The following is a 12,192-nucleotide window of genomic DNA, read 5'->3' on the forward strand; positions in this document are numbered from 1 at the left end:
CAGACACACACTAAAGAAATGGGGACAACAAGGAATTTGGGAAGCCAGGCACTTCTGTGGGACTGAAACGAATCTAGTGAGCTCAACAGCGAGGTTGGGTGTGCTGCTGGTACTCTTGCTGTCCTCCTTGCCTATAGGAATGGCTGTTGCTGACCAACGTTTGTAATTCCAAATGTTAGTTTCTGTGTGGGGAATAAAGGAAGGTGGATTACGCTGTTTTCTGGTTGTTCTGCGGACAGTGTGATGTGATGTGTTCCTAGGGCACGTACCTGTGCTGGGAAGGGCCTCGGTCCCATCTTTGGGTTACCAAGCTGACCACTGGGGTGGACACTCTTCTTCTGCTCCATTTTGTCCCTTCTCCGAAGGCACAAGTGGGTCAGCCTGGTAGGTTATTTATCTCATGGCTGTTGCGAGCAACAGCGTGAAAGCTCTGGGGATCTCGGTGAAAACTAGCTCTCCGTGCTAGTTCCCGCTGTCTCAGGTCAGTGCTGATGTGTGGGAGAAGGAATTAATAGTCCACAGCACGTTAGCCGTTCTGCCCTTGGTGTGGCTCCTCTCTATGAAGGATTTTAGGGTATTAGAGCAGGAAAATGGCTATTTTGGGGCTCACCTGTTGCAGCCCTGCTGAAAAATGACACCTATTCTGGAGTCAGTCCAAATGCTGTTCCAGCAGCAAACCAGAGCAGCAGTAGGGCAACTAAAACGAAACGGATCTTTAGCGGGGAAATAAATTACAGTGGGACAGAGTGATGGTACCTTTTGACCCTTCCAGGGCTGTTCAATAAACCTAGCAGTTTCCATAGCAACTACTAAATTACTTGGTGCTTCAGAGATCCGTGATGGAGGAGGCGAGTCCTTGTAAAGGACTGTGGTGTTGCTGTTTCTCCCCTTTGCGTTACAAGAGTAACGATCTGGCGAAGCTTGCCTGGTGTGACACCTCTCCTGAAGAATTTTTCCCACGTTCACCTTGGCCAAAGAGATTTTTATATTTAGAGCTTTTGCGAATTTGATTTTTCCCCTTTCCCTCATCATCGGCTTTGTCCTTCTTGGCAGGCGCTGGTGAGTGAGCGCAGACAGGGGGTGGGACGGGATGGGGACTGGGAGCCAGGAGGCAGGAGCCCGTGTCGGCAGCAGATGTGTGCTGGGTTTCTCTCGCAGCCCTCCTGAGCACCGGGTCCTTCCCTAAGGGGGACAGACCAGCTCCATCCTGCAGCCACCTGCGCTGAGAATGTTAGAAATCACTGTTGTCCTGCGCCTCTTTCATGTTACTTTTGTCTTCTATTTTGATGGTTCTTGGAGATGTGTCCTGTTTTGATTTTTTTTTTTTTGTCTTCTTCAGTTGTTTGTGTTCCGAGGTAGGGATGGAGCTGAAGATCAGGAGGAAGTGGCCTCAGGGCTTGTTGACTAGGTTCAAGATCAGGTTGGATGGGGCTCTGAGCAACTTGATCCAGCTGAAGATGTGCTTGCTCGCTGCAGGGGAGTTGAACCAGATGACCTTCATGGGCCCTTCCAATCCAAACTGTCCTATGATTCTATGACCACAAAGCCCAGCATAATTCTGGAGGCGTGTTCCAGAACACTTGCAGAGCTGTTGATTCAGTGGAATGGGTCTCAGATGCTGGGAAAACCATCCTGAAGTGCCTGTTTACTGTAGTGCACGAATTCTTGTGACATTCAAATTACTGTTTGCATTTGGTACTGATCAAAGTTCATCTGACTCTCAGCAGTGATGGAGATTTTGAGTCATTTGGATAAAATACATCGGTGAGAGACCTGGTTCTCTAAACTTCGCCTTCCCCACTCTTAGCACAAACTTGGAACTGTGGCAGCTTTAATGGAATCTCAGCGGATTTCTGCTGGATCTTTCCACTCTACCGTTGACTGCCACACCTAATATCCATCCATCTCTCTTTTAACCATTCTGAAGCAAATGCTTCCAGGTGAAAATGAGGAGCGAACTTGCTGGATGACCCGAGGAATCCCCTGTGCTCCTTCAGTGATTGCTTGGAGACTGTAACTTGGCAGGAGGTCAGGAGGAGCCTGGGTAAGACGCTTTGGGGATGTTGGGGAACACGTGCCTCATGGAAATGCTGAGCTGTCACCTCTCCTTCGCATCTGATTCAGATTTCCAGCTGGGATGCTTCAGGAAGATGACGTGTGATTTCCCAGCCCTCATTTAAGCCGCAGAGTCGTGGTGTTGAAACCAGAAGCTGATTGCGGCACATGTATTTAGTAATCTTAATCTTCATATTAGCCGTCTTTGAAAAGATCAACTTTGCTTTTCATTTTAAGTTTTTCTTTTCATCTCAAGTCTGTGAGAGGGTTGGCAGGTAAACTGTGCTCCAGATGAGGTGGCCAGGCCCATTCGAGCAGTGCAAGGAAGGAAGGCTGAGCTGCTGGGGCGTCAGGTTCTCCAGTATCCTGAAGTAATTTTGAGCCCTGTCCTTCTGCTGTAGACAAAGGAAAACTCCGAAGCTGTGGAGGTCCGTTGTGCTGCTTTTCCACAGCCCATCCAGTCACTTGTCTGTTTCGTGTCCAGCTGGAGCTGAGCCCTCCTTGGCCCGTGCGCTGCCTGGTGGCTGTGCTCACCTCGGCTGTGCGGATGCGCCGTTAGTGTTGTCTGGAGTTGCTGGCCTAGAGAGAACAGTAATGCTGACAACAACTGTCTAAGAGTAGGATTTATTATCACGTCCAGCTGTCAGGATTTTGATCACCTTCAGTAGTCTCACCGCAAGATGCAAATCATTGCACAGCATTGGTTTAATCGGCAGTTGTGCAGCTGGGAGGGGACGGATTGTCCTAACTGTGAATCCCGATCGCCTCTGTCGCCCCGTCTGTCCGGTCCAGGAGCGCTGCGCTAGCTAGCACGGATCTCAGAAACATCCCCCGCTGGATTTGTGGTGGAAGCCAAGCCTCATGACTGCACGCTGACCAGATGCTTTCATGTCTCATTTCTGGATTGCACTGTGGGTTTTCAGTGCGATCCACCTAAGCGCACGCAGCCCGGGGAGGGGGGCAGTCATTTGAGCCGCAGCTCAGATGAGTAATTCTGAGTGAGACAATGAAACTCTGTGCTGGACCTCTCGAGCTGAATAGCAAAAGGAGTTCTTGTGGTGGATGTCTTCCAGTTTAGGACATGATTTTTATTATTCCCCCTTTCCCCTTTGTACTGCTTTTTCATTTGGCTTTGCTTTTAAGGGTGTAAGAACAAATAGTAGCATATGTTTGTATATTCTCGAGCTCTGCAAAGGTTCTCAACACTTTCAGCGTTGTTAGAACTGGGGGAATTGTGTGCAGATGTATGCTGGCAGCTACATATCAAACGTTAATGCAAGTTAAATCACGGAACAGTGCTGAAACTAAACAAAGCACTAGGTAAGGTGGTGTCAAAAACAGTCCTGATGCTGTCCCAGGCTTCCCTGGGAAGCAGCCTACAGGTGTTGTTGAATCCATTTATTTTCTGTGTAATTCTGTACCTGTTAAATCTCCCATATTATCTTACTGAGGTTGGTGCTACTTCTGAGCAGGGTGAAAGCGGGCTTATCTTTTTTCTGCCATTACTAGAACAAGTAGTTTAGCCAGAAATCAGAGAGAATTTTGTCCTTGTTGACTTGTGGAGGAATTCTGGCTGCACTTGCATCTGTGCCCATGAGCTCGAAAGATGAGCGGCCGGCTGGGCTTCCCCTGTGCTGTGTGGGCGCATCTGCAGGTCGGTTGTCACCTCTCTCCAGCGCTCTTCTCCACTCCTGGCGCGTTTCAGCTATTAAATAAGGCTGAGGAGTTGTAGCTGATAAAGGTAGGACGGTTGTCTGAGATGAAAGGTGAGGGATGTCCTCTGGAGAGGGGACCTAGATGGTAGCTGCTGTTTCCAGAGCAAGCCCAGAGTGGGCAGCGAAGGAGCGACCCCGGTATGCTGTGGAAAGCCGGGCTGTCAGCTTCTGTGCCAACTGAACTAATTAAGCAAGGATTTGACTCTGTTACTGATGATTACATTTAATTCAGGTGGGCAAGTGATCTGTGCACAGTCTCCCACTGAAGGTAGAGGGAGCACAATTAATAAGACTAATTAAGTGCTCTTTGGATAGAACAAGGTGTGATACTTCGCATTCACCCCTATTTTTCTGTATAGGCTCAATGGGGCTTGGAGGAAATTCCCATTTCCAAGCAGTGTAGTTCCTGTAAGGGACACGGGGACCCAGGGAGAGGAGGATGAAGCCACGCCACAGAGACAAGGTGTTTGTCTCGTCTCTGCTGTCCTTCGGGGCAGGCTGACGGGAGGTGTCCAGGTGCTAACTGAGCTTGCGGACTGAGAAGGAAAACGTATCGGGGTGCAGCCTTGACTTTGCGAAAGCGGGAGTTCAGCCGGTACGGACAGCGAGCAGTATTTATGCGTGTGCTGCATGTGTTCTGAATTAAAGCGCATTCTTCCCTCTCCTCGCATTCCTGAAACCCCACAGCAGAGATTTGTCCTATGTTTTTCTCGAAAATTTGGCTGTAAAGCAGTTACAAGGGGAGAAGAAAGATCCAACCTGGTGCTTGGCCCCAAGCAGCCGTAGCGGCCGTTCCCACATCCTCCTGCTTGTCCTTGTCACACGTGTCCCGTCGTGCGGCCGCTGGCACGGGCGGCCCCGGGGGAGCCGGCGGGTGTCCCTCGGTCCCACGCGGGGCAGGGGCTGCCCAGGAGGCTGTTCTGCAGAGTCAGGACAGGCTGGCTGAACGCATCAGAGATTACTCCTGCTATTTTTGGCAGCGTCTCCCGATCTGGCAAACCAAGGGAGCATTGTGGAAAAAGCGTTTGCTGTGTGCTTGCCTTTCCGATCCAGAGAGCTGCTTGTCCAGGGTCCGCAGCTGACAAGAATATCAAGGTGTTTCGAATTTCCTCCCCTGTGTACAATGGGAGCCTTTGTCCAAGGCCGAGGCATCTTGTCCAGGTTTTCCATGTTTGTTTGACAGTAATTTTCTGCTCCAAGTTCTTCTGATGCCGTTCCAGTTTCGTTCTTCTGTCTCCGTTATCCAGTTACAAATTGGCCAGCGATTCGTTATGTAAATGAGTTTCTGAGCGTAAAGTTTGACGATGGAATTATCGGACGAGCCCTGGTGAGGCAGCGCGGGGCTGCTGGGGGCAGTGGCGAGGGGGTGACCTGCAGGAAGGGGCTGTCCAAGCTGGAGGAGGTGCAGGAGCTCCTGGACCCTCGGCAGATGGAGATCCCCAAGCTGAGATCGTTGTTGTTGCTGTGCTCCTCTTGGGCAGCTGCAGCCAGCAGGATCTGTTGGAGTGCTCAGCAAGGACCAGCCGTGTGCGTGTTGTCTGCTGTGCACAGAACCCTTGGAAGGGTTGTCCTGCTTCTGAGAGAAAGGCAGGGCTCCCGGTCTCGGCTCGGCTCTGTCAGCGTGTCCGTAGGCAGCTGGTGACAGCACAACCTCACAGGGCTCCTGCGTGCCACCTAAGCCCCAGCTGTTTTAAAGGATTTATTAATTTTTATCCCATCCTACCCAGTAAAGAGCGCAAGATGGACTGCTGTTAGGAAAACGCTTGTACCCTGGTACTAAATCATATTCCAGAAGCATGAGCTCATGCTTGAGGCTTACAAGAGACCGTGGTAAGACAGGACTGAACTCCCGCGGCTGCTTCTTCCCTCTAACTCTTGCACACGTTCCATATAAGATGCGTGAAGGATCCGAACAATTTATTGCTGTGGATTCTACAGGGAAAAATGGTATGAGCCCCAGGAGTTGCACCAGAGCCGGCTACGATACCAGTGCAGCTTGAGTGTTTGTGTAGAGCTCTGGTCCAAAAAAGTAAAGTCTAGTTTGATAGTTACCCAGTAAGAAAAGCATTGAGTCATCAGGGGCTTCCTTTGCTGGATTTGTTTGTATTTGGCAGAATCCCATTTGTGTTCAGAAATGATGTTTCTTTGTACTGTATTTTTTTCTTGATTGCATGTTTTGTATTAATTATAAGCCAGTTATTGTCGCTCTGCTTGAAGTGGTTCTTGCATATTGATATTAGAGGGGTTAATAAACATTTCAGAACTCCTCTTGTTATCGGTAATTTTGATGATTGCATTTACATTCTAATCCTGTTTCAGATTGTATGTGAAAATTTAATGTTCAGGATGTAGACAGTTGCCTAGACAGGATCTGGGAGGATGAGGATCTAAACACTAACAAGCACGTCTGTATTTGCCTTGCCTGGACACGCGGCTGTCTGTCCTCCGGCAGCTCCTAGTAGGACAGGTAGAAATTTGCCTTGTGCATTCAATGGGCTGTAATAAACACAGATGAAAAATACCAACCTGTACAGAAACAACACCGGTCAATAAACTGAGCAGAACAATTAGGACTCGTGCTTAGAATTACAGTGAGAGATGATGCCTGGTTAGGCAGACGCTGACCGTGGCAGCAGCTGCCTCTGTAGAACTGGACTGTGTGGTTAGAAAGGGCCAGCCCTCTCCGATCATCTTCCCAAAGGCACCTGCTGCTGGATGAGAAGCTCAACATGAGCCGGCAGTGTGTGCTCCCAGCCCAGAAATCCAACTGTGTCCTGGGCTGCATCCAGAGCAGTGCGACCAGCGGTGAGGGAGGGGATCCTGCCCCTCTGCTCTCTGAGACCCACCTGGAGCCCTGTGTCCGGTTCTGAGTCCTCAGCACAGGAAGGACATGGAGCTGTTGGAGTGAGTCCAGAGGAGGCCACGGGGATGATCCAAGGGCTGGAGAATCTCCTGAACAAGGACAGGCTGAGAGAGTTGGGGTTGTTCAGCCTGGAGAGGAAGAGAAGGCTGTGGGGGACCTTAAAGCAGCTTCCAGTGCTGAAAGGAGCTCCAGGAAAGCTGGGGAGGGGCTCTTGGTCAGGGAGGGCAGGGAGAGGATGAGGGGGAACGTTTTTCAGCTGAAAGAGGGGAGATTGAGATGGGACTTTAGGGAGAAATGTTTTGCTGTGAGGTGGGGAGGCCCTGGCCCAGGTTGCCCAGAGCAGGGGTGGCTGCCCCATCCCTGGAGGGGTTCAAGGCCAGGTTGGACGGGGCTTGGAGCCCCTGATCCATGGGAGGTGTTCAAAAACACCTGCTGTTCATTTGTCTTGTCTTCAACAAATCATCATCCTTTTTTTACTTTAATCTTATTAAAAGGAATCAGTAGATTTTTCTTACATTAATTTTCTAGCAATCCCAGGTAACTTTCCTGCGGAGCGAGTCCTCTTCTGTCTTCACAGTGTTGTTAAAGAGGTAAAGTTCACTGAAGCGTGGGAAGCTGCTGTGTCGGGACTGGAAAGCCGCTCCTTGTCTCTTTTCTTCAGCTGCAGCTGCTGGCTCGATGCCTTTCCCTTTCCTCCTCTCTTCCAAGGGCTGATTCTCACCGTTTCCTCTTTGCAGATTTTTCCCCTTGATATGGTATCTTCAGGCCAACGCTAAACTCACTCGTGAATGCCTCTCGGGGAGGAAATAGGTGATGTGAGTGCTGTTATTTGTTTTGTGAAAGGAGTCTGGGGAACACAATGTGTGGAGAGCAGTCTGTGTGTGCTGGAAACTGGAGGAGAAAGGAAGGAAGGGGTTTTTGCTGGAGAAAAATTGGCTAAAATCTTCCTTTCAGTTATGATTAATGGGTTTTTGTTTGGGGCTCTGAATGCTGTGTTTGTATTCAAATTCCGTGATTTGCAGGGGGGGCTTCCAGGAATGGATGTGAGGAGGGATAAAAGCACTTTCCAGCAAGGTCGCTGGAGGTGCCGGGTATGGAACTGCCTGATGTTGGCGAGTCTGTCCCTGTCTTGTTTTCTTCTGTCACCTGGAGCCCGTGGTGTCCCCTCTGTACGCGGAGCTGGGGGAAGGGGGCTCTGTTTTCTCTGTGTCTGAGATGTGCTCGGCGCTCCACAAAAGCGATGGGGTCAGGGAAGAAGATGCTGGAAACAATCCCCGCTCCAGCTGCCGGTGCATCTCGGTTGGGCAGGGATGTGGGGAAGGTGGAGAGCTGGTGGGCAGGCGATGGTGAGCAAACCAGAGTGACCCGGGGCCAAGCTTTGGATGCCGCTCCTGTGGTGTGTGTTCTCCTGCTGGAAGATGATGCTCACTTGGGTTTCTGTCTGAGAACTGGAAGCAGGGAGAGGCTTCTTGTGTGTTTCGTTTAGCTTGCTTTTCCTCTGTTTCCTTCACCCAAGCCATTTCCTTCACGGGAGTCATCAAAGCTAGTTATTACATTGCTATAGCTGAAGAATATGCTACTTGTCCTACAGCCCCTGTGTGTGTGGGATTAGGAGGTGAGAGAGGACAGATCTACGCGGTCTCTTCTGACCCCTGGAAGCAGAAGCTGCAGTGTGGCTGTGGGAGGCTCATCTGCATTGCCTGTAGCATCTGCCTCCCTCCTGCCTTTTCCTTTAAACCCTGCATACAGGCAAATATGAGTTTCTGGGCATAGTCTGCTTTCTGCAGCAGTGAGGAGCCTGCGTGTTCCCTGATGTGCTGTCTGGCCTGGTGCTTCGCGTTCGGAGAGAGGAGATGGCAGGCTCCTACCTTCCTGTAAAGCACGAGCAGTTGGAGATGCCCACACGCAAGACGAAGTTCCACCTCTGGCTGCTGTGTATTTGTGCCCTCATCCGTGATAACTGAATCAGGCAGGCACGTTTGTCCTGGACCAGCCCTGTTGGCTGGAAGGTCCCCATCAGAGCCGTGCTGCATCAAAACGCCTCTGCCATCAGGCTGTAAAGGAAGAGATTAAATTATAATTCTGGGTAAAAAAGGACTTAAAAGTGTACAGTGTGATTTAGGTGACAGCTTGCTCGCTGCTGGGAGGTCTCATGCTCGATGGCCACTGCTCATTGTTAGTTCTTTGTATTTTCTTTGATTTAAAGCTTCATGCTAGTAATCTAATTAGCATTGAATTGTGTTTCCAGTACAGTAGGTTGTTTGGTTCAATAAGAACACATTTATACTAAAGGTTAATGAAAAGAGTTTTGCTTTCATTGAATTCATTAGAAGTGGTTCTACAATCAAGGCTTCCTAATGGAAAAGAGATTAAATATTCATGTCTATAAATTTCTCATGTCATTTCTGATTTTCCTTAATCTGCCTCCCTGGATTGTATTCCAGGAGCGTCTGAAAGCTCTAATGAAATACCAGTTTGGATATTAACTGGAGATTTATCCTGTTGAAGGAAAAAGACTTTCACAGATGTGTATGTAATGTAGTGCAGGTTACTGTTACGTGTGGAGAGAAATAGATGGGGTCTTATCCATGAAAGCAACACCAGGAGCCCATCTCAAGGGTCAGCATTATGTTCTTAAAGTGCTTCTTAAGAAATGCAAATAACATTTTATCCTCTGTTCTGGGTGATTTATTTGTGCTGTTGGAATAGCTTTGGATGGAGCAAAAGCGCAGCAAAGTTTGTATCAGGAAGGTGTTTGCTGGGCATGAGGATAAGACTTGAGTAATGGGCGTCAAAGGTGCTTAAAGAATGAAGACTCTTTTAAACTTGGTGTCCCTGCTACGAGTGCACCTGGGTACTCAGAGAAAGTCATCACGCCCGGGGACAAGCGACTGGGTGGCAATCACAAACCAGACTGATTATAGCCAGTGTGACAGAGGCCAGAACCTGCAGCCCAGCGTCCACCAGCGTGAGATGATGGGGAGGTTTGTTATTTGTGATTTCTACCAGATCAGTAACTGGTGTTTCTCCTTCCCTCTGGCTGTCCAGGCATACTTCCGACAGGGTGTGGCCCTTCAGTATCTCGGGCGCCATGCGGATGCTCTGGCAGCGTTTGCGTCAGGACTGGCTCAAGATCCCAAGAGTCTCCAGCTGCTGGTTGGCATGGTGGAGGCCGCCATGAAATCTCCCATGCGAGGTGAGCACCAGGACGTCGTCTCGAGGGTGGCCATGGGGGTGCCGGGGCACGGAGAGGCGGTCGCTTCAGTCATGGGTGACTCTGCCAGCATCTCCGGGGGGAGAACCTGGAGGCCTGAAGGGAGAGATGTTCAGGATTTGGCTTCTCTATTGAGCTAGCAGATGCTGAGACAGGAGCCTGAAGTAGCAAGAGGAATGAAAGAAATGCTTTTCTGATTCATTGGGGCAGTAGGATGGTGATGCGCATCCCGGGAGGCACCGGAGGTGAATCAGACTGGAATTGTGCAGCAGTTCCAGTGGTGCTGTTGCTCATTTCTCTTCTGTCCAGTATCAATGCAGACAGAGAGGTGTGTGCTGTGGTGGCCCTGGCTTTATGATGACTTGGAATAACTTCCCATGATGATCTGGGGCTTGGGACCAGGGAATTTTTAAGTGCTTTGGGCCACTGTTTGCCCAGAAGACTGCACCAGCAGCTTTTTCATCACACTTAACAGCTCTCAAAACACAGTGTTCTAGAAAGCGAAAGGCTGCTCCTGAGTACAAGTGGATTAGTGGAAGAGCAGTGAAATCCCATGGCCCTTGAAGCCGTGTTAGCTGTGCAGCGTTTTGTCTCTCCTGCAGAATGCCCCCATTTCCAGGATTTCCCTCTGTAGCAGAAGGAGGCAGTCTTCTCTTTGCTCTGTTTTGCTGTTGCTCTCTCTCTCTGAGCCCTGAGTTCCTGTAATACATCTTGATTTGATCTGAGCAGCCTGGCCCTTAACTTATGGGTCATTTGGTTACCAAAAACTGAAGATGAGTTGTGAAGGTGATTTCTAGATGCAAACGACTTGGTTGGTCGAGTAACCATGCCTTTGGTTTTGTATTTCAGAGTCCCTGGAGCCCACCTATCAGCAACTGCAGAAGATGAAGCTGGACAAGAGCCCCTTTGTGGTGGTGTCTGTAATTGGGCAGGAGCTTCTGACTGCGGGCCACCATGGGGCCTCTGTGGTGGTGCTGGAGGCTGCCCTGAAGATCGGCACTTGCAGCCTAAAGCTGCGGGGATCAGTGTTCTCCGCACTGAGCAGTGCATACTGGTCCCTTGGGAATACGGAGAAAAGCACTGGATACATGCAGCAGGACTTGGACGTGGCCAAGACTTTAGGTAAGACCTCTCCGTCCACTTGTTTGAGTATGGGGTTGGGGCAGGTGGAACAAATTAATAGCTGTGTTAATGGGCAGCATCCTTCTGTAATGCTTGGGCTTCTGTGAGGTTTCACAAGCTGCTAAAGCAAATCTGAAATTTGTGAAACATGCAGACTCTAGCCTGTGCAGCCTTTTTACCTGTCTGTGTGTGGCGTGGATGGTTGATGAATGTGCTGAGGTTCTCCAGAGTCCTCTCATTTTTTGGTGTCATATATGGGAACTGGTCTGATCCCCTGTGTAGGTTTGGGCTGAAGACCTTAAACAAGTCTTAGGCAAAGCAATCTGTTTTTTCAAGCATTAGATGGAAAAAAGTCCTCAATGTGAGCTCCTGAGGCAGCTGCCAGCAAGGGAACAAACCAGAAGTGAGACAATGGGTAAACAAGAGGGTTTAAAACTAAACAAACTGGAAAATCCTTCTCATGTTTGATATCTCCTGCACAATGCTGATGACAACAGTAGATGTGCTTTGTGTTGGAGCTGAGCTCTGCTGCAGAACTGCTCTCTGGAGAAAGCTGGAGTGCTTTTCTCTTGCTTTAATCCTGGGCCATTGACTCACTTTCGCAAACAAATTGCGTATGTCAAGCAGGGAGTAAACATGGAAAAATGGGAAATTGCCAAGTGTTGGGCCAAAGAAGAAAGTAAAACAATCCTAAAAATGAGATTGATGGCTATTGTAGAAGTTTCTGAAGGCCAGGAGAGAGGAGAGGTCTGGCTGTGCGTGGAATGTGAGGATGGGTTTGTTCTGGAGCACGCTCCAGGCTTCCTCACCTTCGTTAGCTAACCTTTGTTTTGTTTGCACGTGACTCAGGTGACCAGACGGGAGAATGCCGAGCTCATGGGAACCTGGGCTCCGCATTCTTCTCCAAAGGAAATTACCGGGAGGCCCTTACTAACCACAGACATCAGCTGGTGCTCGCCATGAAACTCAAGGACAGAGAGGTAGGAGGCTCATTACATGGACTGAACGGGGAGTCAGCACTCTGTGGTTTTCTAGAGAGGCGTGAACACATCAAGAAGACTTGTCTGCATGCCCCATTGTTCTGAGGATTTGGAAGCTACATGCTGTCCCTTCCCAGCCACTCACTCTCCTGTTGAGAAGGCGATTGTTCATACCAATAGCTACAGGATGTGAGTGAGAGTGGCAGGATGCTTGGTTTGTCCTTTTGCCTCCCCCGATCTCCG

General features: G+C 49.6%; 1 protein-coding gene across 3 annotated transcripts in view; it reads left to right on the forward strand.

The window, feature by feature from the left end:
- The window catches only part of TTC28 (tetratricopeptide repeat domain 28), a 123,007-nt gene that overhangs the window by 60,813 nt on the left and 50,002 nt on the right, over positions 1-12,192 (forward strand). For all 3 annotated transcript variants that reach the window (XM_069871153.1, XM_069871154.1, XM_069871155.1), the window contains 3 exons: positions 9,682-9,829; positions 10,697-10,969; positions 11,819-11,949. In XM_069871153.1, the coding sequence (XP_069727254.1) occupies positions 9,682-9,829; positions 10,697-10,969; positions 11,819-11,949 (552 nt within the window). The remainder of the gene's footprint in view (positions 1-9,681; positions 9,830-10,696; positions 10,970-11,818; positions 11,950-12,192) is intronic.

Source organism: Phaenicophaeus curvirostris, chromosome 17, assembly GCF_032191515.1.
Source record: "Phaenicophaeus curvirostris isolate KB17595 chromosome 17, BPBGC_Pcur_1.0, whole genome shotgun sequence".
Classification (NCBI taxonomy): domain Eukaryota; kingdom Metazoa; phylum Chordata; class Aves; order Cuculiformes; family Cuculidae; genus Phaenicophaeus; species Phaenicophaeus curvirostris.